At 36.3% G+C, this 25901-nt stretch overlaps 2 protein-coding genes across 2 annotated transcripts in view; one reads left to right on the top strand and one right to left on the bottom strand.

Moving 5' to 3' along the window:
* The window catches only part of LOC129005150 (dyslexia-associated protein KIAA0319-like), a 47623-nt gene extending 44028 nt beyond the window's left edge, over positions 1-3595 (top strand). Inside the window, exons 19-20 of the mRNA XM_054433968.1 lie at positions 912-1076; positions 1272-3595. Of these exons, the coding sequence (XP_054289943.1) occupies positions 912-1076; positions 1272-1432 (326 nt within the window). The 3' untranslated portion in view covers positions 1433-3595. The remainder of the gene's footprint in view (positions 1-911; positions 1077-1271) is intronic.
* Positions 3596-4904: 1309 nt separating this feature from the next.
* Positions 4905-25901, bottom strand: part of LOC129005116 (eukaryotic translation initiation factor 4 gamma 2-like) — a 34739-nt gene continuing 13742 nt past the window's right edge. Inside the window, exons 6-17 of the mRNA XM_054433927.1 lie at positions 20125-20295; positions 18246-18407; positions 17695-17879; positions 15575-15708; positions 14520-14669; positions 12764-12861; positions 11504-11743; positions 10474-10716; positions 9427-9678; positions 8893-9049; positions 7932-8053; positions 4905-5558 (exon numbers count right to left, since the gene is read on the bottom strand). Coding sequence (XP_054289902.1) covers positions 5493-5558; positions 7932-8053; positions 8893-9049; positions 9427-9678; positions 10474-10716; positions 11504-11743; positions 12764-12861; positions 14520-14669; positions 15575-15708; positions 17695-17879; positions 18246-18407; positions 20125-20295 — 1980 coding nt within the window. The 3' untranslated portion in view covers positions 4905-5492. The remainder of the gene's footprint in view (positions 5559-7931; positions 8054-8892; positions 9050-9426; positions 9679-10473; positions 10717-11503; positions 11744-12763; positions 12862-14519; positions 14670-15574; positions 15709-17694; positions 17880-18245; positions 18408-20124; positions 20296-25901) is intronic.

The following is a 25901-nucleotide window of genomic DNA, read 5'->3' as shown; positions in this document are numbered from 1 at the left end:
TTTTATCTACGAAAAAATCTCTATCTTAAAACTTTATTGGTGCTAATTTAGTAATTATTTTTAGTTCAAAATGTTGTTAAACTGAAACTCCTGCCCTTCTTATTGAAAAAAGGTGTTCCAAAATTTTACCAAAACACTCCTTATGTTTTTATTATGTGTAAAGTTAAAAACTAAATATTTTGTCAAAAACACGAAAACATTTTTTTTTTTTAGTATTTAGTATTTACTTGACTGTAAATTGTATTTTACTTTTACAGTAATACGGTAAGGGTATTCTCTGTAACATCCCTTTTCTAGCTGTCCTATTTAACTGATTTTTACGATGAGGTGTCATTTTAAAGCTTATTACCTAGCGGAGAGACGAATGGTAACTAAAAAGGTAGTTTTCTTCAGGGCCTCACCCTCTTGCGTTTGATTTATTTCTAGAGATTTATTTATTAGAGTTAACTTTAAATATTTCTGACTTTTATATAAAGGTTTAATTATGAATTATAATTTAATAGCTTATCGTTCTGTTGAGTGTCTAACCACAATCAGAATGTAAACAAGAGACCAAACAGTTTATGTACCTATGTATTTTAAATATTTTTTTTATTTAATTGTGTTGTCACAGTGGTAGGTAAATCAATCTTTACAGTGTAGATCTAAAATAAAAAAGTAATTTAATTGATCGTAGGTTAGTAGTTTTATTCATCTAATGTCTTACAGCAAACCACTTAATACAGTATTTGATCATTTAAAGGGTATTGCATTATTGATTTTGCCTCAGAAACCAGTTTTGACTTTTCTCAGAATTGAACCGGCTTACCGATTGTTATGCAAACATTTTATCCACTCAGCTACCCCAGCTAAGTTGTTATTTATGATGTATTAATATGATTTATTTTCTATTACTGAATCTCATTTTCCAGACTGGAGTATCCTGTACGTAGTGATTGCACTGTTCACATGTTTCGTATGTGTGGTTGGCTGTGTTTGGGGCCTCGTGTGTGTCTGCTCTAGACTCTGCCTCTGTTGCCAACGTCCTTCCAAGAGGCAGCGTTACGCCTTACTAGACAATAACGAAGACTCACGCTGTAAGATTTTAGTTACGCTTTTCTTGACAATAATGAAGAATCAAATTAACTTCATGTTATATTATTTTGTGTGACTATTTCACCTGTTTCCCAGCTTTTTCTGGTTATATTTATGTTGTGTGAAAAAGTGTCTTCAGTTAAGTACAAACATAAGTGAAACAACTATACTATTAGCAATGTTTAATTATGTTACAGTGCCTTTGGGGAAAGTGATGGTGTCGGAAAGCGAGTCGGACTCAGATATTTTATTCGAGAGCCGCAAACCGAACAAATTGACGAACGGAGATGCCCGCAACGGGGTGAAGAACAATCGACCAATGACAGGGTTCAAGATGGAGAGGAGAGTAAAGACCTAACTATTTGTGATACAAATTTTTAATGTGATGGAAGTAGTTTTAAGCCTAAGAATATTTATTGACTTGTTTAACAGTACTCTCTTTCAAAAGGATGCACAATAATGTTTTAACTTGTTTTTCATCTACTTATTAAAAGATAGTATTTTAATTTTATACTGAGTTGGTAGGCTAGTACGATTTATTTATTCCAGAAAGGAATAAAATAATTATTGGTAAATCCATTTTAAGTTTCACTTTTAGCTTGTTTCACCTTGGTCGTTAAGCTAGAGCTCGGGCCAAAACAAGTCACTTGAAGCCCTTGTCATCAAATTATTTTTAGTTTTTAATAATGATTGTAACTGAGAGTTTAACTCAAACCATCAATTATTAATATTTAGTGACTTTAATGAACTAATCATTACAACAATTTCTTTTTATCGAAAGGCGTGGAGGTTTAGTGATTTAGGCTGACAAGGTGAATGTCGTGCGGGTGTTATAGGCACTGATCTCCCTTGCTGGATTTGGCCGCCAGGATAACACATTGTGTATTAATTGGTGTCGATAAATGCAGCCGTAATAGAACAGCTAGAATAACCTGCACACAAGATTAGGTTAGATCAATCGAACAGAGATATTGATTGTAAAACGAGTGTATTTTGTTCAACTTCAGTTAGCTGCGACTTCAAATAGGGAAGATAACCAAACTGACGTAAAAATAGTTACCTACAAAAAAACAAGGCCCCACTAGAAAAACAGGCCATGCTGCAGCGCAGGCAGCACAATAATATGTCTCAGTGGTGGATAGTTGTACTAAAATATTGCCGTTAAAATTTGACAAATCGAGCTCATTTACCTAAAACATATGGTATATGGCAGTGAATCTATCAGGGTAGCAGATTTTTATCTCCTTGGGCAAAAATTAACGTCACAAACCAGGGGGTAAAATTCCGGCCACAAACTTGAGTTGCACATCAGTTCGATGGATTAAAGGTGGAATTAAATTTATATTTTCACGGTTGTGAATATAATCAGAACACACCAAATTATAAAAACCTAGAGTGGCACGGATTTTTTAGTGGCCCCTGGCATATAGAATTAAGTGAGAATGATTAATTTTCTTTTTTAGTTTTATTTTAATAGTAAACATTTTATTATTAAGTAGCTTATCTTAATTTATTTCTAACTTTAACTAAACAAACAGGTTTTGAATTTTAATTTTAATATTCGAGTTTTGGGATTTGACTTTTGGGGCCAACTGCTGGTTAATATGTATATACAAACATTTGGGTTTCCTTGCAGTTTAGTCAACACAATAATCGGTCAAATACTTTGTACCGCATGCCTACAACTACATTTTACAACAGGTATTTCGATCACCTTTCTCAGTACAAACCATAAATAGCTCACGACCCCTGAAGGAAGGGCCTGAAGAAACAAAAAGGCATATTGTGCCATCATTCAACAGAAACTAAATAAATTGTTTTTTCACGGTTGTATAATAAATCGTTTAAGAAATGTTCAACCAATTATCATTTTAATGAGATACTCAGTTTATTATACATACATATTAAAAAACAGTTGGTCCCAAACCGAAATCCCGAATATCGAAATTAAACAGCGAAACCTGTTTACTTAGTTGAGGTTACAAATAGGCTACTTAATAATAAAATGTTTACTATTAAATTAAAACTGACGAAAAGACTTCCAAATCCGCGGGGGTAAAATTCCGCCCTCAACAGTCATAGTGACGTAAGCTTTGCCCAGGGGGATGAAATTCCGGGGACCCAATCTATTCAAAAGTGTGACGTCATGGATCCTGTGCAGGATGGCCTGTTTTTCTAGTGGAGCCTTGCCAAAACTTAAGAGGAGTGACATCTATGTTTAAGTAATTAGTTTATATGATGGATAACACTCTGGACGTGTAGTATTTTTACATCTTAAAAGTATTATATTATTTATATCACAATATTTGTGTCCTTGGTAAATTTTATTGCATTTATATTTTGTTTGTTTCACCTTAGTTAAGATTTGTATTAATTTGAATACAATATCAACTGTGCTAGTCATGACATACCAGGTGTATTTTGCTGTAGCCTACTTACGGTAACCAACGAATGGTGTGTGATTCATTTACATTATGTAAACTATGTATATAAATTATTGATTTGTAATAAATGTGATGTATATATGGCTAAAATGTGTTTTGTTTCACCACAAATATTTTTCATTTAAGTCTACTAGTGAAGGTCTCTAGACCTAGATCGGCTTGACTCCATATGCAAACAAATACAGTAAACCCTAATTTTTCATTGACAAGCCTGTGGATCCCAACAGCTGAAGAAGAACTTCACCAAGGAAAAAGCAATCAATAGACAGTAGTGAGTGATGTGTCAAAACCGAATCTCAAATCTCAAAACCATCAAAACTTTGAAAAAGTTTCGGTTTTGAGATTCGAGATTCAAAAGTTTTGAAATTTTGCTGACATATTTTGCGTCATTATTATTGTCTCCAACACTGTTTCCACTTTCCACACAAGCTGGTAGCAATAGATACAACTAATCACCATTAACAGTAATGCAAACAGTAAATTGTATTCTGATTCTGAACTTCAAAAGACATGTTAAATACTATAACTGGAAAAACATACAACTCAGATGTTATTATGTCAGTGTCAGAAGACCTCTTTCAATTTGATTGCATACAGTACTTAACATTTTATTATTACCTGTATTTTTTTTGTAACCTTAACCCTTGTAACCAGCAAACTAGCAAAGTAAAAGTTTCGCGTTTAGGTTTTGAGATTCGAGATTCGATTTTTTTAAGTTTCGGTTTTGAGATTAGAAAATTCTGGTTTTGACCATCCCTAATAGACAGAACAAATTATGTTCGACTATTGAAACAGGTTAATTACATCCTATCCACATGGTGAAACTGATTGGTAAACTGCAAACTACCATTAAAGTTTTACAGTATGTCTCCTCTTGAGAGGGTTCCACCAGCCGGCTGCTACCGCGTAAACATTGTCCCTCAAAATAGAACCTCATGGCATTAATAAAGTGTTTATCGAGTTGAAATGAACTGTAAAATATTCACAAAAATCCAAACTATGTACTTGGCTGAACAGAAACTTTGTAATTGATTCTTTAAGTATTTTCAAATTCATTATGAAAATCCATAAATTAATTTATCCCCATACATTGCAAGCTCTGATATGTTAAGGGCACACAAAAAAACAATCATTGGAAACAAATTTGTTTTAGAATGTTGGGAGCTTTTACGATACGAGGCATGTTCAATCACGAACTATATTTCAATCCATATAATCCGCCATCTTGAATTGAAATTCAGGCTGCTGGGTAGAACCCACTTAATAAAACTCATTGGGGTGTTCAATACTTCGACAAATTAACTCTTTGTGGCTTTTACAGGCCCCTTTCAGAAAAATAACAAACTACAAGGAATCAGAAGTGTGTATAGAGAAAAAATGACACAATTGTAGTTTTCCAATTTTTTTGCATTTTTTATTATTTTATCAATAAATTCGTTATATTTTCTAGCATACATCCAAAATACTTAATAAGAAACTTAACACACGTTGCATAGGAATTGAAATTGTCTACATTTAACCAGAAGTTCAACTTAGTTAGCTTAGTTTAGTTTACAAAGAATAATAAATTACGAGGAGAAAACAATAGTTTTAGAAACAGATTTCATATTAATACAAGACAACACCAACTAAATGCACTCGACCTCACACTAATCAGAATTTCACCTTAAAAAAATTACAAAAAGATATATGTTTCAGGACAGTTAAAGATCATCTATAACAAATCACAGAAGTAAAAGTTGCAACCTAAAAGTCACAATTAAAATGGTTTATTTATTACTGTGTACAGAACTACAATTGGAGACACTAAATCGGTACAACAATATAATAGAAAAAATTAAAATTATTTGTATAATTAAGATATAACGACTATAATTAATACATAAGTTTTTTATAAAAAATGAGTGGTTGTTCTATTTGTTTTCATACTCCATCATTTATTTGTTATAATTAATACTGCCATGCAATCATTCTTCAAGCGTCCTCTTCGTCTTCCTCTTCTGAGGAGACTGTTTCCAGCCATGTCAGCCAAGAGTTCACCTGGGACACAAAACATCACACATCAGTCTCCTTTTTCTATTTTTCTATTTCTTTAGCCTACTTTTTACCATATCTCCAAGTTCTAGCTCGGAGTCTTCCACATTAATTCAGGCTATGTCTACAGGGGGTCGCAGCCTTATCACTTAGATAAAATGCATTGGTGATTGGCGGGATTTGAACCCAGGGCCTCAGAACATAAAGTTCCACACTCTACCACTAGACTAGTTCGCTTCCCTAACCAAACCATCAACCATCTTAGGGTGTCCACTAAGAGGTTAAAAAAAAAATTGGATTCATATTACTTGCCAATTTTTGTAGGGATGAACATTGAACATGTCCTGAAATTTTGTGAAATTTTCGGGAAAAAATATTCCCGATTTTTGGGACTGGATTTGATCCGGTTGTCAGCGAGTTTGCCACTTCGCAAGTGACAGTGACGCCGCTATCGCGAGATATATTCACGATAGTCCCATGAACGCAGGAGGCGAAATCATTTCAACGATCGGTCAGTGACCGCGAGTCATACCGACGATCAAGCCGTGACCGCAAGTCATACCGACGATCACCCCGTGACCGCGGAGTCATACCAACAATCACGCAGTGACCATGAGTCATATATACCAACAATCACGCAGTAACCATGAGTCAAACCAATGATCACGCCGTGACCGCGGAGTCATACCGACGTGAGCGCGAGTCACAAATTTCTATACCTGTAATTTTTTTATTTTTGTAGATCAGTGCCACAAATGGTAAAAATTGATTTTGTTTGTCTTTCTTGGTAACTGCAACTGCAATAGGTACTCGAAGACTTTCTTTCTATGCACAGGAAAAAATCACGTCCGTCCCGAAAATGGGAAGGAAATAAAAATCACGTCCCATTCCAAACTAAATTACAATCCCGTCCATCCCTAAATTTTTGTACAGAAAGTTATGAATATTTGTACGATTTTTTTTGTGGGCAACTGCAAATTTTACTGGTTTGCTTCTAATAAAAATCTATTATATTATTAAAGTGATAAAATAACATTTTATGTAAACGGTTAAGGCCATTTACCCAATAAAAATATAGGCATATGGCATATCAAAATGAAGCTTAAAGTGTGTAGATTTACCAAAAATGTTTGATATGGACGAACTCCCTAAGGGCTCTGCCCCACAGGCTGATTTCCAAAGGGCTACGCCTTGCATGTTTTGGAAGTTATTATTATTCGATTAATTTAGTTAACAACAGCTGGCCAATGCAATTGCCAATATAGTTTGTTTGTTTACATTTTTGTTTACTTATTTTATTATTTACTTTTATGTTCTTAAAAGAAGTGCGGCGAATGGACAGTGAAGCTATTTCTAGCTGTTTGATACAAGTGAGTGAATAAAGGTGTTCAAAACACAACGAATATGAGATTAACAAACCATGTATGTTCTTCGTTCCTAGAGGTTGTCACCGATCTTTAACAGGTCGCAATTTCATTGATAAGGTAACAAAGTATTAAGGTATTAAAGACGTCGTGAAAGAGAGCTGCGTGTTCAGGTACAACCTCGGCCAACCTAGGATGTAAGGTATGAAGGTTCCACTGCTTTTCACATAATTTCAGATGACAATTTCTCGAACTTGGGCCCTTTAAATGAAATATAAAGTCAAAGTTGATTAAATTAATTTAATGGTGGCTTCTGTTCACCCGTGAATTCGCGGGTAGAACCTCTTGTAACTTTTTAAGTTGTCTGATTTGTATGAACAGTATTGCAAAAATGAAAAAATTTTTCCCCTTAGTTTATTATTGGATTACAGGGTGGGTAATTCTGGGTAGGCAACCTAAAATTGTATAAATATTTCTATTACCAAAAGCACAACCCTTCACTTTCGGCCCATAAAACTTCATACCCCAATCTTAAATTTCAGTAAAGCTATGCGTGCACTAGGGAGGCACGGCGCGGAGGACGGGACGGGACAACCACACATCAGCAATTTAGTACTTGTCTTCGAGCTAAAACTGTGAGTCCGACTTTGACGGAGACCGTGAGAACAGTGGAGAATGGCGGAAGTCCCGTGCCGTTCGCTCGGTTGATGCGCAGCGTCTGGTCGGTACAGCAGCTTGGGAACGTCCTACAGTTCTGTCTCTCAAACTTTTTAACAAACAGCGGAAGCTGCCGTCCGTGCTGTGCTGCCCTAGTTTGTTCGTAGCTTATAACTGCAGTAGGGAAGATTAGTTTATGTTTTTATGGTTCAAGCAAGATTCTTCAGCTGATTAATGGTAAGAAACTGTTAACAGATAGTTTAGATTAAGCCAAGTTAATCTACTTACTAACACTAAAATTTGTATTTTCTTCATAAAAGTGATTTATTTTTTATGACTCTTAATTTTAATTAATTACCTGAAAGAGAGCCTTTCCTTTTCCTGGATAAGCGTCTGTTATGTCTTCACGCCACTTCAGGAAAGCATCTTCTTCAATCACTTCCAAATCGTACAAATAGACAAACCACTTTAGCAGCATACCTGTAAAATAATACGTAATATTTTACCAAATTACTACTAACAGGTAATGTTTTAACAAAGTGCTTTATGAACTTCTTTGAGTATGGTTAAGACTTTTTAGGGAGTTGCGTATACTACTTTACCTACGACCGTTTTTTTATTACTAACAATCACTGACCGTTTTTTAATTAGGTACCAACAATCACTACTCATAACTTCTAATAGAGGTTATGTTTTTGTTTATAACCTCTCATTGTCATACTGACAGTTATGCAACGACTCATTGTACCAAATACTGATTGCACAGATTATTAACAATTAAATTGGTATCAGCTGATTAGTTGAAGTTCGAAGCTTTACAATTTAACTTCTTTCTCTCAAACCTCATTGCTACTCGTGGTACTTGTGGTGTTATGTAATACAATGCTATTAAGATTAAGTGAATCATTCAAACAACCCTCATAGTAATAACCATCACTACAGACAGCGCCTCAAAGCCCAACAACATTTTGTGCTATTATATAATTAAATCTCTGTAATGTTTGGCGCCTATTCTGTACTCTATGTTCAAGAATAAAGTATTCTGATTCTGATTTTCCAATTCTAATAACTAAATTGAAACAGTTTTTTACTTCATCATAATATTTTAACAGAATATGTCATACGTTTTTCCTCCGGTTACCCACTGTAATTGTTCAAATCATTTCCTCATACGACTTCCAATTTTAACGTCAAGCCAATGGGAGATAGTAATTGTCAGTTTATTGGCTATAGCTAATACAGTATTTTTATTCTTCAAGTTGCTTTAACCAACTGCTCATTTTCTGGTCCCTTCTTCTCTGTGAGGATACAAGACTTACCCTTAGGAAAGTCCAGTGAGAAGCAGTAGGTCTGCAGGGCGTAGACTGCCACCACCTGAAGTTCAGTGCGGTTGTTGAGGAAGTGCTCCAACACTGGCTTGAACTTCTCCAAGAGTGCTTTCTCTTTCTCCTGCACCTTGTCTGTTCCACTGGCCTCCTAAAACAAAACACAAACATTCATGAAGATAAGATTTTTGTTATTAAAACATAATGATTATTTCTCTTCCAAGAATTACTGCTGTCGGTGACAGAGAAGGATTATAACTTTTGTGTACATTGTGAAGTTTAGGTTTTCTCATGCTGAAGTGGACACTTTCCCTTTCAGATAAAAAGAGAAAAAATTGGACTCCTGACCCTGACATAATAACATAAATTCTCTACTACACTTTAAATCTAAAAACATAATTTTTTATATCATGAAATAAATCCAACTCCAAACACGAATGTGAGATCAATACCTAGTTTTACAATACTTTTTTGCCAAATTTTGGCGATTTTCGGATTTGACACAACAATAGTGGTTACACTGCCTACCTGATGAATGTACTTGACGACGACGGTGACCAGGGCAGATATGAAGCCTGTGTCTGTGTGGTGAGCAACCTCCAAGTTCTCCTTGATCCACTTGTAGAGTGCCGAGGGGTTCTGGTCTGCCTCTAACTGCTTCCACAGCTCCGCCTGGATGCGCAACAGTGGACACAGGAAGCCGAGGCCGCGGTCGTCCAGCAGCTCCGACAGACGCTCCTTGGTCCGATCACCCTCGGGGAGTGTCTGCAGTAGGTTCACCTACAAAGGAAACACATGCTGTAGTTTTTCTGATCATGTTATTGTAAAATAATATCAAATAAACAAATCATTTACCATACATTATACCATTAACTATTTGATTAATAGTCAAAGATTATACATAAAAAGTGTAGACTAAACAAAATTTATTTGCAACGTTAGCAGCACTAACTAATAAAAACCATTTAAATATATTTATAAAATTAACTGTCAACTACTAGGGATGAGTCAGTTGTTAATATCGGTGGTCAGTTTTAACAGTTTTTTTTTTTAATTGAAATAAAAAGTCCTTCGGTTATCGGCTGTTGTACAATAATTTATTCCTGCGATCATGGTTGGTTAGGAGCACTCTAAATGTTTATAAAAATTTCTTACACTTAAGGTTTTAAAAATGTTATTCCTGATATCCTCTTTAAATGCCTCATTATATCTAAATCCTCATTAAATAGTGAATTAACTCCTACATAAATTGTTATATCAGCTACCTTACCTTTAGAGGATTAAATACACTTGACAGTCTCCCCAGAGGACTAAATACTAGCTGCTATCCTCCCTTTATCCCACAATTCAAAATCCTGACCTAGAGCCTTTCTTTGTACTAAACTAATCAAAGTTTTGGTTATCCGTCTATCAGAAATGACATTTCTTACTTTATTTCAAGTAATAGAAGAGGTTCTACTGTACTTCCCTTTTCAAGCTTTAATATTGTTATGCCTTATTCTGTTTGGTTTTTTTTTTCATGAGAGGTTTTAAGGTCATAAACATCTATGGTTGAGAAGTGCAAAGGCCTACTACCTTGCTTTCATTGAAGAGCTGGGTGATCGGCTGTTTGCCAAGTGAACGATGCAAGTTCTGCAGAGTAAGCATGAACAGAGGGTAGTGGTTTCCTCCGTCGGCCATGTCTGCCACCTCGGCCAGTGCGACCAGGGACTCGGCCACGGCCAGGGCTGCCAACCCGGCCACAACACTGTGAATCTTGGGCACTGCGGCCTCCCTCTCTGGTATGGAGTTGACAATGTTACGCAAACTGTCCACGACCTGTAAAAGACATTATGTTTTCAGAGATTCCATTTCAATCAAAATTACTTGAATGTTATGCAATATAGCCTACATGACATTTTACACATGCATTGAAACTTAAGACGTTACGTCAAAAGTAGGGAGAACAGGGTTTTGTTTCCTTTCTAATTTTCAAGATGAGAATTTCCTTCTCATGCAACAAAGGAAATTTAAGTTAGGAAGCTTAAAAAATCTTCAGTAAAAATTCTTATAAATGGCAAATTACAAACAAAACCAATATTCAGTCTTCATTGAACTGCTGTATCATCTATGATTGCAGAATCATCATCATTGTAACCCACCAAAGCAGAGAAATTGTGATAGTCTCCCGGAATAGCTAAAGTTTTTCCATGTAATAAAACAAATAAACTACTAAGAGTTTTTGAGAATATAGCAGGCTTACCTGAATGGGAAAGAGTCCAAACGTCAGTCATGTTACAAAAAAATCCTAAAAACCTAGGCCCCTGTGCTCTATGTTACACCCTGAAATATACTACTAAGATCACTTAAAATATTGATTAGGCCTAAATTCAAAATTTAATTTGAGCAGTGATTAGATTTGTAAAAAGTGAGGTGCTGGAACTGTAACCTATTTAATGTGATTTGTACCTATTTATGTACCTTTTTATACTAATATTTTTATCTTTCCGAAAGAGAGGAACCGGAACTCTGTTCCACCTTGTTCCCCCACAAATCGAGCACAGGATTTGACCTAACCTAAGCCGTTACCGAGATTTTTAACCGATTGAAGATAAGTGATCAATACCTGTGTACAGGTGGCGACTCCCTCCTTGCGCAAAGCTGCCACAAAGCTGACGGCCAGCTCTCTGTCAGCCTCTGTCTTGTCTAGTGTTGTAGTCAAGACACACACAACTGCCTCCGACACGAGTCTCTCTGGCACTCGTTGCTCCTTCCACCCGGACACAGCAGACTCCACACTGCGCTCCTTCAACAGCTCCTCAGTGAGTGTCCCGACCTTGCGCAGAACCTCCTCCTTGCTGGGACCCTGGACAGCACATGTCACTTGTAAATCTTGCCTACATAGCCTAGTAGCTTATATTCAGGGATGGACGGAATCACAGAATTATGAGAAACTTTTAAGGGTAAATATAACTGGTGTTTCAAAATTAATATAGGGGTTTGTAACGCTTAAAACTTTTATTACACATCAAATGTTTTCACACATCAAATGTAAAAGCAACTTAAAACGTTTTACAAAAAAGCCTACAAGTGTTCAATGTTAGCACTATTCGTCACACAGCACATGTAAAGGCGATTGTTTACTGATCTTCTAGTCTTGAGGCAATTTTTGGCTGCTTTAATTGAGTATTTTAAAGTTGGGCAATAGTAGTTGGTAGAACATTTGATTCACTTTGAGAATATTACCTTCCACTTTGGTCGATTTCCTCACCACTTAAAAGTTACTTGCAAAAAACTTAAAACAATCACCGAATTTATAAAGCGTTAGAACCTGATATTCATTTTGAAACACACGATCTCTGATCTTTAGAGCCTACATTTAATTTGAGAATTTCTTGGGTAGGTTTTTATTTCAACACAATCGCTGAAGAATTTCTATCAGCCTTTTGACTTTACTTTAAAATATGGCCTGAAGTCTTTACTTAGAATTTTGTACATGATTATTCCTTTAACAATTTTTATCTAAATTGTTTAATATGTAAAGCTAGCTTAAGGACAAAAAAAAGCAAATAATCTACTCAAATATTATTTTTTTTAGATTTACATTTAGGCCTACACAGAGAAAAATCAAACTGTCTTCTTTAAGAGTCCTTGGAGCCTAGACATTCTAACTCATAAAACAATTCAAAAACAACAAAGAAAATTTCCTATCTCACAGTATCGTAGATATTTAAATTATAATCACTTTATAGTGTTTGAAAAAATATTTTTGGATGATAATTAACTCTTCAGAAGCTGTTTGAAATTATCCAAGATGGCCGTTAACAAACATAAGATCAACGACTAAGTAATGTTTTCCAAGTAGGCCTACTCTACTATTCCTCACCTTTTCTTTCTTGTTGCTCTTGTTTTTATCCACAGGGGCAGGTTTGATGACCACCACGTTCTCCTTCACGGGGTGAGGAGTCGGCATGTGATTGTTAACTGAAAAAAGATTAAAAGCCGATTAACACATTTATTCAAGCACCATTGCACTGCTAATTTTTGTAATCTAATCATGAGATAAATAAAATAACACTACCAAAAGGTATAAAGTGTAACAAAATTTGTTATAGATCAGATAGTGTTGGAAAGCTTGCATAAAAAATATTATCGTAGAATTCTAAGAATGTGCCAATGATGTGGAAGCTTTCCATGTCTAAAAGTGTAGATTTTTAGTATTACATTTTATACTGTAATATGGCATTGTCTTTCATTAGTAAAAAAAACCCTGATATACATCAAATAACTATTTAATAAAATGTCTCAAGAATTAAAGAACAAAATACAGTCCAAGCATTTCAAACGCACCCTTGCTAATTTTCTTTAAAAAAAACCTTATAACAGTATGCCTTCTTAACTGATCAGGATGTGTAAAAGTAAATTTGCTTTTAACAAAACTTTTTAATTGATACATTTTGTTTAAACCACTTTTATTTTTATATTTTCAGTTTATTTTAGTCTTGCATAGGCCTAACTCCTTAGTCTTAAGGTAGCCTATTTGTATTTCAACAAAGTAACCAGTTTTACCCAACCCGCCATGTTAAACTTCCCTATCCCAAGCGTGACGTATACTACTTCTTTACTTCACGAGTAATGTAAAGTTAAAAAAACTCACTCGGTGAGGTAATGAAACCCATTTAAATAACATTGAGTGCTTGACTTAAAAAAAATATACCTCTATGGAGCCAATGATGTTCAACGCTAGAAATCAGCTGTGCGCTTGAATTTTATTGTTATGCTTTGAAGAATTTTCCTAACCTAGCTTTTGTTTGTAAATGAATTGTTACTGTTAGAAGATGAGTGAAATGGATAATGAAATTTATTGTTCGTAACCCCCTGTATATTGTCGGGTCAGGTAAAATCTTGTACGTTACAGCATTGCTATATTATGTTAACATTGTGACAATAAAGATTCATTTATTTATTTACTAACAGCGTAAAAAGTTTTATTTTCAAACCTTACACAGTTGCAGTTAACATTTAGGTTAATGATTCAGAAATATTTGTTTTTACAACGTGGAAGTAGTAGGAGTATTGTAGACTTAAGTGCATTGTACAATGTTTGACATAAAAACGTTTTTAAACTCAGGAATTGTCACTAAACCAATTATTTATGTTTTAATGGGTGTAATGTCCTAGTAAAATAACTCATTTGGCCGTTTATGTTGATATTACAACATGTAATACCTTTTACCGAACTAATAATGATTAATCAAACATATGTTTAACCTCACGATTAATGTAGTTTCAACTAGGTTGGGTTCTTAGGTTGAACCATCAGACATAAAAAAAAAATCACTTCATTTGAAGATCACCAACAAACTAACACATAATTATGTTGACCACTTAATATATTGATTTCTAGTAATAGTTTTTCATTGAACTTGTATGACTTTTAATAACTAACCTATGTACCTTTAAGAGATGTTTTTGACTGTTTGTTCAGCGTGTTCAGGTCTGATGGTTCAGCATAGCAACTGAAAATAGCTGCCCCTACACCAACCAAGGATTGCTTTATGCAAGTACTGTAGGCCTAATTGATCCCCCACAATTGTATAGACTTTTATACATGTAGGCTAGTTATAAGTTGCACTGTGTACCTGGTGGAATGGTATTGATCTGAGGTTTAGTGTTGAGAGGTTTAAACACCATAGAGTTGCTGGGCGGCCTCAGAGATATCTCGTCCAGGTTGGTGGAGGCCTGCTGATGGTTCATCATCTTCTTGAAGCGAGGCGCTAGTTCCTTAGCTCCTGTAATAGTTAGAACTTTATTGTCAATGGTTCCGTAAAACTATTGTAAAATTTTAAGCCAGTTTAATTAAAAAAGATCCTATTTAAAACATTAAATATACATACATATATAAATGATTGAAATAATGTGATTCACATCTAGGAATTATTCAAAGGTAAAACTAATTTACTTTAACAGGAAAACGTCATGAATATTTGACTGACATTGTTACATGGAAACAAAGTAGTACAACTTTTTGTTTGTTTATTTTTGTATCAAAATTGATTTTTGGTTGAACTAAGAGTTTTTAGAATCACAGGTACTTTTGTATTATACCGACCACGTCTAAAAAAGAAACTGTTCCAAACTAACCTAACCAAACTTGCAGTAAAATTTCAAAATCTCGTTTGATAGCAGAAATGACATGTAGGGAATGTCAAACATTGAGTTTGGTGTTAGGTTGGTTTAGAACAATTTCATTTTTATCGGTGTGGTCAGTATAATACAAAAGTACTGAATTACGTATTAAGTGAAGTTAAATGATGTTCCAAAACACAGTTCGTCCAAAACTAATGATCGGTCTTTTTATAGTAAAGATTCTGTCATTCATTCATTATGTTTCACCTACGAATATAATAAAAAAGTACAATATAGCCTATGTGTTTAAAAACGATCAGGAGAAAAGTAAATAAAAACATCAAAGGAACAACAGTTGTCAATCTTTCATTGTTGTTAACAGCCATGCAATGTTACTTAACAACATCCGAGAAATATTTGCTTTTAAAGAAAGACTAATGATAAACATAGAAGGGCCTAGATTTTTGCTATTTTTGAAAGCTAGAAAAAATATGTTCTAGCAGAAACAGCCTGAACTAAGTTCATAAGAAAATGATAGGCTCTAGGTTAGGTCTAGATGTGTACCAACCAGAATTATTGTTAGAATTGTTGTTATGCTGGTTGTTGTAGCGGTGGTTGTTTTGCTGGTAGAACTGTTGCTGGTTCTGTTGATGATGATTCTGCCGAGAGTTCTGACGATATCCTGACTGATAACCATTGTAACTGCAAAAATGCATAATCATTCAGAATGTTGATAAGAAATAGGAAACAATAAATAATATTGGTTGCAAGTGATGTTAGTAATTGTACATTAAATAAACTGATTACCCATCCAAGGTGTCTTGCTGACCACAAAACCAGTAATCGCATATGAATTTTATAAAGGCCAGATAAAGCCTGTGACTTCTTGGCAAGCTTCCAATTTCATTGTGTTATGACCAAACTTTTGCCAGCTACATGCACACGTTGTCCAATTTGTTTGTAGTTGTAGCCAAACTTTTTCTTACGACGAATCTTCACAAAATCTAGGTTGAAGATAAGCGACGCTTAAATGTACGTGTAGACTAGACAATGAAGCCATAGTCTTCAAAAACTATGGTAGGTAGTCTTAATATTATTATCATTATTATTATTATTATTATTTCTTTGTCATGAGAGCCGAAGCCCCCTGACTACATACCCGGTACCTGTCGTGAGACTTACCCGGGCCCCATGATGTAGGCCGAAGCTTACGCATCAACCTTTTGCACATCATGGGCGGATGACTTAAGGTCATCAGGCTCACCGGCTGCCGAAGCAGACCCTTCGGAAAGAGGGTTGCCCCTCAATCCTAACCAGGGTTTCCGGCTACTTGTTTAAGCGTCACTCCACCTGGGTTCCACTAGGTCGGGACCTAGAGGACCATGGTAGAGCGCCCCGACGCATTTAGTGCAAGTAACACTCGGGACCTATCTAATCCCTGGCAGGCAAACCCGCCATCAATAGCCAGAAGGAAGGGGACCGTCAGCACGCTGACGGGCCCTCCCATTTACACCACTACCCGATCGAGGCCTTACCCAGTTGCTGGGAAACCAGAGATAACCAGAGCGGTAGATCCCCAGATACCCCTGGCGGGCTCGGACCCAGCACCCGATCTACTTCGTTTGCCCGTCAGACCCAACATCACTGCCAGGCCATCAGGGTTTCCCAAAAGGAGGCAGGTATAGAAGTGGGACCCACCCGGATGAACCTATCCACCAGAGGTGGCGACACCCTTGACTCAATTGAGGTTCCGGGAAGAACCCCCCACACTCAAGATAACCATACCGTCCGTGCTCAGAGACAGGGATTGGTTTGCATAAGTGCCTACAAACCGTTACCCTCACACTGCGGAAAGTTACGTTGCCCTTGAGTGTCCCCGTGAGCTACGGGTACTTGCCCGTTTTCACCTCCAGGAAAGGTTACTTCCAAAGTCGAGGATTTGCCACACTGAATGCTGGTCGCACACAACAAGCAGGCCGAAGCCCAAAGAACCACAGACACAGGTAGGTTAGAGAATATGATGCACTTCCATCTCTCCTAGAGCTAAACACCCCTCCATCCTGGATAAAGGAATGTCACTGGGACCCAATGCCCAGTCGTCTATGTCTGTGGCCTACTTGAAAATGCCGATACCAACACCGAGCAGTTACCTCCCCTTTGGGGGCTAGGTTTTTCACCTCCCAGGACGAGGCTACTTCCAAAGTAGAGGATATGCCTCACAAAATGTCAGTCGAACACAACAGGTAGGACGAGCCCGAAGAACTCAAGTCACAACCACAAGCTACAGGCAGGTGAAAGATCTATGAACTTAATCAACACTAGCAGAGCTGAACACCCCACCACCCTGAATGGAGGGAATGTCACTGGGTACTCTCACTTTGGGTACAACCCAAAGAGGCTGGCTTGTCCAGTCGTCCATAGCTTGTGGCCTACCTGAAGTGCCGGTTCCAACACCGGGCAATTACCTCCCCTCTGGGAGGTAGTCTTAATACAAGAACAGGATTACTTGGCAATAGCACTATGGTAAAAGACTGTAAATTGTCCATGAATTTTAAATTTTACAACACCCCTTATGGCCGAGCGACCATTCATTAACGGTGTTCTGGGCTCTTTACATGTTATCGCATCGATTATAAAAAAAACATTTGTATGATCTACTTTTCTATACACAGCAATAGGCGTACTTACGAGTTGAACTTATCCGATTGAGGATGCAGAGGGCTGGAATGCAGAGACCCTAGAGGACCTCCGAGCATCTCGTCCAACCCGCCTCGGGTTTTGAGGGAGTATCTGTAAAACTCATTGTTCATGTTCGGCCGCCGGTCTGAGTTCCTCGAGAAATTGTTGCGTTGCTCATTCTCTTCTTCACAGAGCTGAAAAATGCAAAATAGACATAAGCAACTAATTTACAGTGGAACTACCTACTACAAAATATCAAAATGTATGAATTTGGCAGCCACTTTTACTTAACCTCTTACAGCACTGCCTATAATGAAAAAAAGTTTCAAAATAAAGGATTTCGTCGAACATAAATCAAATCATAAGCAAAAACGCAATAATACCTAACTTTGTTCACTAGCCAACTGATAACATGTTTCTAACTCAATTGAATAAAAGGATCTGACATTGGTGAGTAATGAAAAAATTACACTAAAAATTAATAACAAATGAGTAAAAGATAAGGCGGAAAGCCGGACATTAAAAAGTTGCACTGAGCTGTAGTTGGGACGTAGACCTACCTGATTCATGGGCATGGGTCCCTCATAGTTGGTGGCTTTGCGGGGAACCCACTTGTCTCGCCGCAGCTCAATGACATCTCGCAGCATGAAGCGGATGCGAGAAGGCAACTCCTCGTTCTTCGCAAGGATCTGCATGCGGTTGAAGTATTGCTCCATCAGTTTCTGTAAAGATCGATATTTTAATGGTGACCAATTCAACTATCTAAAATAGCACTTTTTGTTCTAAAATATCAGACTTACCTGAATAGGAATGAGCCCACTCCATGACGAGAAACACAAAATACTTAACACTATAGCCGCGGTCACACTAGGCTGTTTAGTAGCCGCTTCTAACCAGCCGCTGGTAATATTGCTGAATATTGCCAGCAAGCAGCCTAGTCTGACCCAGAACCAGCGGCCGGCGAATGCCAGCGCGCTAGTGTTTACTAGCCACGATCAGAAGTTGAACATGTTTAACTTTTGAGCGCTGCCTACCCTCCGCTGGCAGTCACGTGATCTCCTCACTGGCACCAGCTAGCCAATGTGAACCCCTAGTAGCTAACAAGCGGCTGGTTAATTAACACGTGTCTAGTTTGTTTTGCAGTGTTGGTTTCGTTTACTGTATTTTCTATTTATTTTTGCGATTAACAGTGAATATGGTTGACAGCAACAAGTGGACAGGTAAAGACATAATTACATTTCTAGATATATTTCAAAATTATCCTTGCCTATGGGACCCTTTGACTGCAGACTACATCAACAGAAATGCCAAAGACTCAGCTTACAAGGAGTTACTGGAAAAACTTGAAGAACAAGGACTTAAAGCAGAATTGGCCACATTGAAGAAAAAAATAAAAAGTTTACGCGATACGTATCGAAATGAAGTTTATAAAAAAAGCCAAAGAAGAGTGGTGTCAATAGATGATATGGTGAAAACACATACACAACATAATGCTTTAAAGTCAAAAGCAGCAATTGTACTAGCGGCTAGTAGGTTTATAATGTGAACCCTTCAGATCCAGCTGGCTGCTGGCGATATTGCCAGCGGCTGGTTAGTAGCGGCTGCTAAACAGCCTAGTGTGACCGCGGCTTATACACAAAAGCTGGAATATTACGCCATTACTGACAGTATTTTCAACAAGGGAAGGTAGAGTTGGGACAAGGGACAAACCCTTGACCTGTAACAAACATACGGTAAACCTTATACTAAATCTACTCGTATGTTTCCAGATGAAACTTCTTTCATTGCCAGCAAAATATTCAAACTTTCTGGTATAGTGTTAACGCGTTTAAGTTTATTGTTCTGAAGTAGTGGATTCTTTTGCATTCATGTAAACCTGATATCCTCAAAATAGTTACTACATATAAATCAAATGCAGTGAGAAGCCTACACTGGGGGCTAGTTTACAAGCTACATGTATAAAGCAGCCTGTAAAGAACCTGACTATAATTTTTTTTTTTTTTTATCTGCTATATAGTGTGTTAGTCATAAATATTGACCACTAAATAGATGTCTGAATTAATGTCATGGTCTAATTATTATTTCAGTGTTCGGAGTTGAATTTATTTGTTAGTTGTTTAACAAAACTATGTTTTTGGGATTTTGTTTGCACACTTGAGACGTATTGTGACTTATGTCACATACAGTATTCATGTTAATATGTCAGGGTCAGAAATCCAATTTTATTCACTTTTGATTGGTTAACAAAAATTATATTATATTCTGTACATGTAACTTTAACTTACAAAAAAAGAATCACGTTTAGGCATGAAATTCACATTTGGTTTTGAGATTCAAAATTTCTGGTTTTGACCATACCTTGCGCTACACGCCATCCTTATTGACGCAATCTACGGACATCGGCAAAGGACCTACTAAAAGTAGACGGAGGATACTCACAGAGCCTTTGTCCGTATCCAGGATGCGTCCGCAGGTCCTCATTATCTGACAGAGGCACTCCAAGTCCTCGGCCATTGGCTTGTTGCGATGTGTTGTGCCCAACAGCTGCTGGACACACCTGTGCAGGATGCCTTCCGCCAGGATCTCCAGTTTTCCAAGTTCTCCGATAAACTGAAAGATAATTTTAAATTATTACTCACACCACAAGTTACTGTAGCTTTATAGACATTCAAACACACACACACACACACACACATACGCGTTTGGCAACCAATGTGAGCTCCATGGTATTACACAGTAATGTGAGCTCCGGTAGAAGGAGAGGTTATTTAAAGAAAATATATGTCACTTTTTTAAAAGATGTCTTGTACTTAACTGTGGACACTTAAAACTCAAGGTTTGATTAAAATTTACAACTTGGATTTTGTAATGCAATGTGAGCTCCGGTATGTAAGTCGACCTGAGCTCCGGAAGTGTGTATGGTCAATGTGAGCTCCGGCAGTGTGTATGCTCAATGTGAGCTCCGGCAGTGTGTATGCACAATGTGAGCTCCGGAAGTGTGTATGCTCATTGTGAGCTCCGGTATGGTATATGCTCAATGTGAGCTCCGGGAATGGTAAATTCGAAGCTAACACCAATACTCGTCTTCGTTCTACGGAAAGTTGCTAGTCTTGCCTAGGAACCCAGTTTTGGATCTGTTCAATGTGAGAGGCATTACTAGCTTCATTCCCACTGTTCTTGTAAACTTAACTCTAGATAAGACTGTTGCTTCATCCGCTTCTTCATCAGTTAATTTTTCATCTTAAAATCTATAAAAATATCTTTTTGGTACCTATGTTATCACCCACGGGATCTTTGAATAATTTTAGGCTTAACTGAATCTGAAGTATGTGGTTTGGTGGTTGGTCATTGTAATGAATTATATAAGATTAACCTGCATTACACTATCGACAAATTAACTATCAAATATTTATTAAAACACTGAGGCATACCGGCATACTGCAGCAAAAACAGCCGTATTTAAAGAGCTTAAAGTAGGTCTTTTCACTCTTTTCTCCCTAGGAAGTAAAAATCAGCTGATTTAAACTCAGTTGTGAGCTTCGATATGCAATCGCATGTATTGAAAGTATGTATAAATCTTTTTCCTACAGTCACCCGACAAAGTTGGCTTCCTTGTACTGTTTATAGTACAGAAAGCTGCTAATTGCTGCATATTTATACTTTGCCGTACTGTTTATACTTTGTCGTACGGTTTATACTTTGCCGCACATCAGGATTCCAACAAAACAACACAAAACAGCGTGGTTCTATTATGCACGTAATCCGTGTACGCTTGGAAATAGGTTGGCAACACTTAAAGATAATAATACTATGAGCAGCTGATTGACTATTATAACTACGATTTAACCTGTCATTTTGTGTTTATAGTTTCGGTATTTCTGAACTTTCTGGACTTTTCTTTTAAACGTTTTTAAAACAATCCTACGATCTTAATAAACAAGAAAATACCTTTAAAGCATTTTTTTAGGCGCGGAAACCACTTCAAATTACAAAAACATACGGAACTATATTCTAAAAACACGGAGCACATTTCTTGCCGAGGAAAAATAGCGGAGTGATACGGACCACGGGTACTACTTTCTCTAGGGCACCATTTGTGTTGCCAGCTAAACCTAAAAGCGTGTTGTATAGTGTTTGAAAGACTAATTATTTATATGCTTTATAGTGACTGTAGGAAAAATATAATGTGTAAACATTGCTCTCGTGTGCAGCAAAGTGCCACTTTCACCACTAGTTACACAAATAACTATTTCACCACACTATGATGTTTTAGTGGTTTTACATGCGTTAATTGGTGGCTGAAAGCACAGATAATATAACCCCTACTAGTAGGGGTTATATTATCTGTGCTGAAAGTTACATTTTGCTGGCCATGCCAGCTGTCATCGTTATTTGGGGACCGAGCAGGTCCCTAGGGCCGCAAAATCAGCTGCCCGCTTACTTACTTAAAACATGAATGCATATTAAATACACAATCAGTATCCATAGCATTGCAATAGAATTATTTTATTGTCACCGTTGCCTAGCAACTATTTATTTTTATTTTTGCTGATTCCTCGAATTATTTCTTCGCATAACCTTAAAGTTGTAGTTGTGTTGACCATCAGTGTGCATTATTATAGAGGTGAAAAGTGGCAATAGGGTATAGTGTGGTGCAAAATAGCGTTCGTACCACGAGGTACCACGGACCGAAATGGTTTTGCAGCTCTCGATCAAAACGAAGTCGAGAACTTAAAAACTATCTCGAGCCGGCAAAACCTTATTTTTGGCCCTAGGTACGAAATATACTATTAAATGGGTTGTAGCTTAATCGGGTTTCAACTTTATTTAATTTACAGTCTGTTTCAAAAGTAGAAAAATAGGCAAATACATTAACAATAATACAACATTAAAAGTATAGAGATTTACCACTCTCAACACTAGCTAACAAAGAGAATTTTGATAACACAGCCGAATCTGAATGGGAGGTTTAATATCGTAAGTAGCTTCAGTCTGTAAATTGTGTTGTGATTGTCCAATAAATTTAGTGCCAGATGAGAGCTCGCCCTGTGGTCGGAAACTTGACCAAAAGTATGTATTTTTCCAACTTATCTATATTTACCCTATGTTGTAAATAAGACATGTAGGCCTAAATGGAATTTCTTCTATTTGGTTTCATTTTCTGTTTACATTTAGTTGTTATTTCGTTACCTACATGGCAACCCATACGTCCCAAGTTTTTTTTTAAATTTTAAATTCGTTTCTTGTGTTTATTTTTGAGCCTATTTTAATTTATAAAGGGATTCATCACATCTACAGGAAAATATCCTTCATTTTTGAACGATTTTCCAATTTGATAATCTTTTTCCACTAGATTTTGTAATTCTTCTTTGACTTTTCGAATTCTAAGATTATTATGAAGTGTTCTGTTGGTAACAAACCAAGGTGCGTTGACAATTTTACATAACAATTTTGATTGGTATCGTTGAATAATTTCAATGTTTGAGGTACTTGATGTTCCCCAAAGTTGGATCCCATAAGTCCAAATTGGTTTTATAACTTTTCTGCAAAGTAACATTATTTTGTGTACTAAGTTTTGATTTAGATCCAAGAAGACAAAAGCTTAATTATTTTTAAATTTAGATATTGTCTTTTAGTCCAGATATGTGCCTTCCAATTAAGCTTTGCATCTAAGTGCATGCCCAAGTATTTTATTTCTGTTACTAAATAAAATGGTGGTGAATATTGTTCATGGATACTGGAGGACATGTAGCCAGATTTAGGGTAAATTTTCTGATTTATTTTCATTAATTTTGAACCTCCATGTTTTAAACCAATGTGAAATTTTATCCAAGTTTAACTGTAAATTTGCTGTAGTTTGAACCGGTTTGTCGTGGACAGATAAAATGGTCATATCATCCGCAAATGTGGCAACCATAGTGTTAACAATTTCTGGTAGGTCCGATGTATAGGGAATGGTTCGTAATATGGAATGTATATTGAAGTATGGTTCAAGTACGCTTCCTTTGGGGATTCCTGATTCTATAGGGTAAAGGTCAGTTAAATAATTTTGATGTTTAATTTGGAAAGTTCTGTTTGTAAGATATGATTTTTAAATATGAAAAACTGAATGGGGTAGCTAAATGTGGCATCCTTGTCAATAGTTCGACATATCGATAGTAATGTACACTAACACAATCGTTATAAACGAAATAATTTAATTATATTTACTAAACAGATGCTTGTTTGCATTAGCAAAATAAATAACAATTTAGAAGTCATTTTGAGAAGTTATCTAAGTATTTCTGTTAAAGAAATGACATTTCTTCATAATCTTAACATCTCAAATTACTTTAATACTTTCTTCTGAAATGGCTTCCATACTAAATTCAAACTCACATAACAAGAAATTAAATAACATCTGAACATAAATTAAAAAGTTTTACACCACAATTATAAAACAAATGTACGATTGATCTTGCTCATTCTTCATCAGATTAGGCATAGGCACGAGACCCTCCTTCATTGCGCAGTCTGTAGTCTTGGAGATAAGAGAGATATGCGGTAAAGATAAGGGAGAACTGGAACGGTCCTTGCGACCCTTATAAATGTGGTGTTGTGGGTTTGCAATATTTATCTCAAAATCCAGCGCAAGGTTAACTAAATTTTGGAATTAGGGTCTGAATACGTGATTGGTGAAATCCAGGAGGCAATACTGAACTTGCACTACTTATGTTAAATCGCATTTTTTACCTTATATCTACTAAAATTATGCTATTTTAAGCACTTTTTCCTTTGGCGCTTTAGGGGGAAACGACTATTTCACCCTGAAAATCACGTTTGAGAATCGAGAAAAGCTTTAGAAATCGGCGATTATAAGCGCTCGAAAAATATTTTTTTCCTTTTAATGGTAGCATATTTTTATTATTATTCGAGTCATATCAAACTTCTTTTCCTCTTGCACTTTTTTAGCAAACACATATTTCACCACGAAAAACACGTTTGTAAATCGTGAAAAGCGTTATCGTGAAAATAATTAATATCGCCACATTTGACTGGTAAGTGTCAATAAAAGAGTGTAAAAGAGTCCTTGGAGCCTAGACGTTCTAACTCATAAAACAACGAAAGAACTACAAAGACAATTTATAATCTCACAATATACTAGAAATGATATTTAAATTACAATCACTCTGGTGTTTGAAAAACTATTTTTGGACTGTAAATAACTCTCCAGCTGCTGTTTGAAATTAACGTAATTAACATTGCTCTTATGGGGGACAAATCCAAGATGGCCGTTAGCTTTCATTGACTCCCTTGGAGAACAATAAAAAACTACAAAGAACATTTCTAATCTCACAGTATACTCGATGTTAAATTTTAATCACTTTGGTGTTTGAAAAAATATTTTGAACGATAAATCGCTCTTCAGCAGCTGTTTGAAATTATCCAAGATGGCCACTAGCCTCCAAGGACTCCCTAATATAACCTTTAGCTGAGCTCCTCAGCTTAACCTAACCTAAGCTGGGTTTACCCAAAATCGGTAATTTCCGGCACTTTGCTGATCTAAGCATGGGTTAGGTTAGGTTAGGTTAGAGTAAGCTAGGTTGGATTACTTTGGTTTACCCACAAATTGGTAATTTTCGGCACTTTGCTATTTTTTACGAATTTTAAAACCTTGGTTTCTGGGTAAAAATGGCGTTTGCTGGAAAACTGTTAGCAGCAATTTTTTTTTTATGGGTTTAATAATAATAATAACACATTAAAAGTAGGGTAAAAAATTTCAAGCTCCAAATATCTTCGGTTTCCATCGCTTTTTGCTATGTTCAAACGAGATTTTCGAGCGAAGGAAAGATGCGGACAAGGAAAGAAAGTTAGGGACAAATAGGGGTGAGAATGTAGAGATGAGCTGAACTAGGCTCTGAAACGACTCTTTAAAAACGGACCTTTTTCCTTTTTCAGTTCACAGAGAGCTACAATAACGTCATTGACTTCAACATCATAATTTGACTATTTCCAAACAGTAAACTTAAAAATGTTAGTCAGTCAAGTACTGATTTATCCAGGCCTTATCTCCTATGGTTGCTAGCTTCATTTTTACGTATTTTGGATAAGTTAAATATATATTATATAAAATATAAAAGTATTCCATGCAATAATATTACCAAATATAATATAATTACACATTGTTAAGATATGCTGACGTAATTAAGCGTTACAAGTTTAAAATTTTTAATAAT

Source organism: Macrosteles quadrilineatus, unplaced genomic scaffold (assembly GCF_028750875.1).
Source record: "Macrosteles quadrilineatus isolate MER2022 unplaced genomic scaffold, UCM_ALF_1.0 Scaffold_16__1_contigs__length_3527350, whole genome shotgun sequence".
Taxonomy (NCBI): Eukaryota; Metazoa; Arthropoda; class Insecta; order Hemiptera; family Cicadellidae; genus Macrosteles; species Macrosteles quadrilineatus.
Note: the sequence above shows the minus strand (reverse complement) of the source record. Positions and strands in the feature narration are given on the sequence as shown.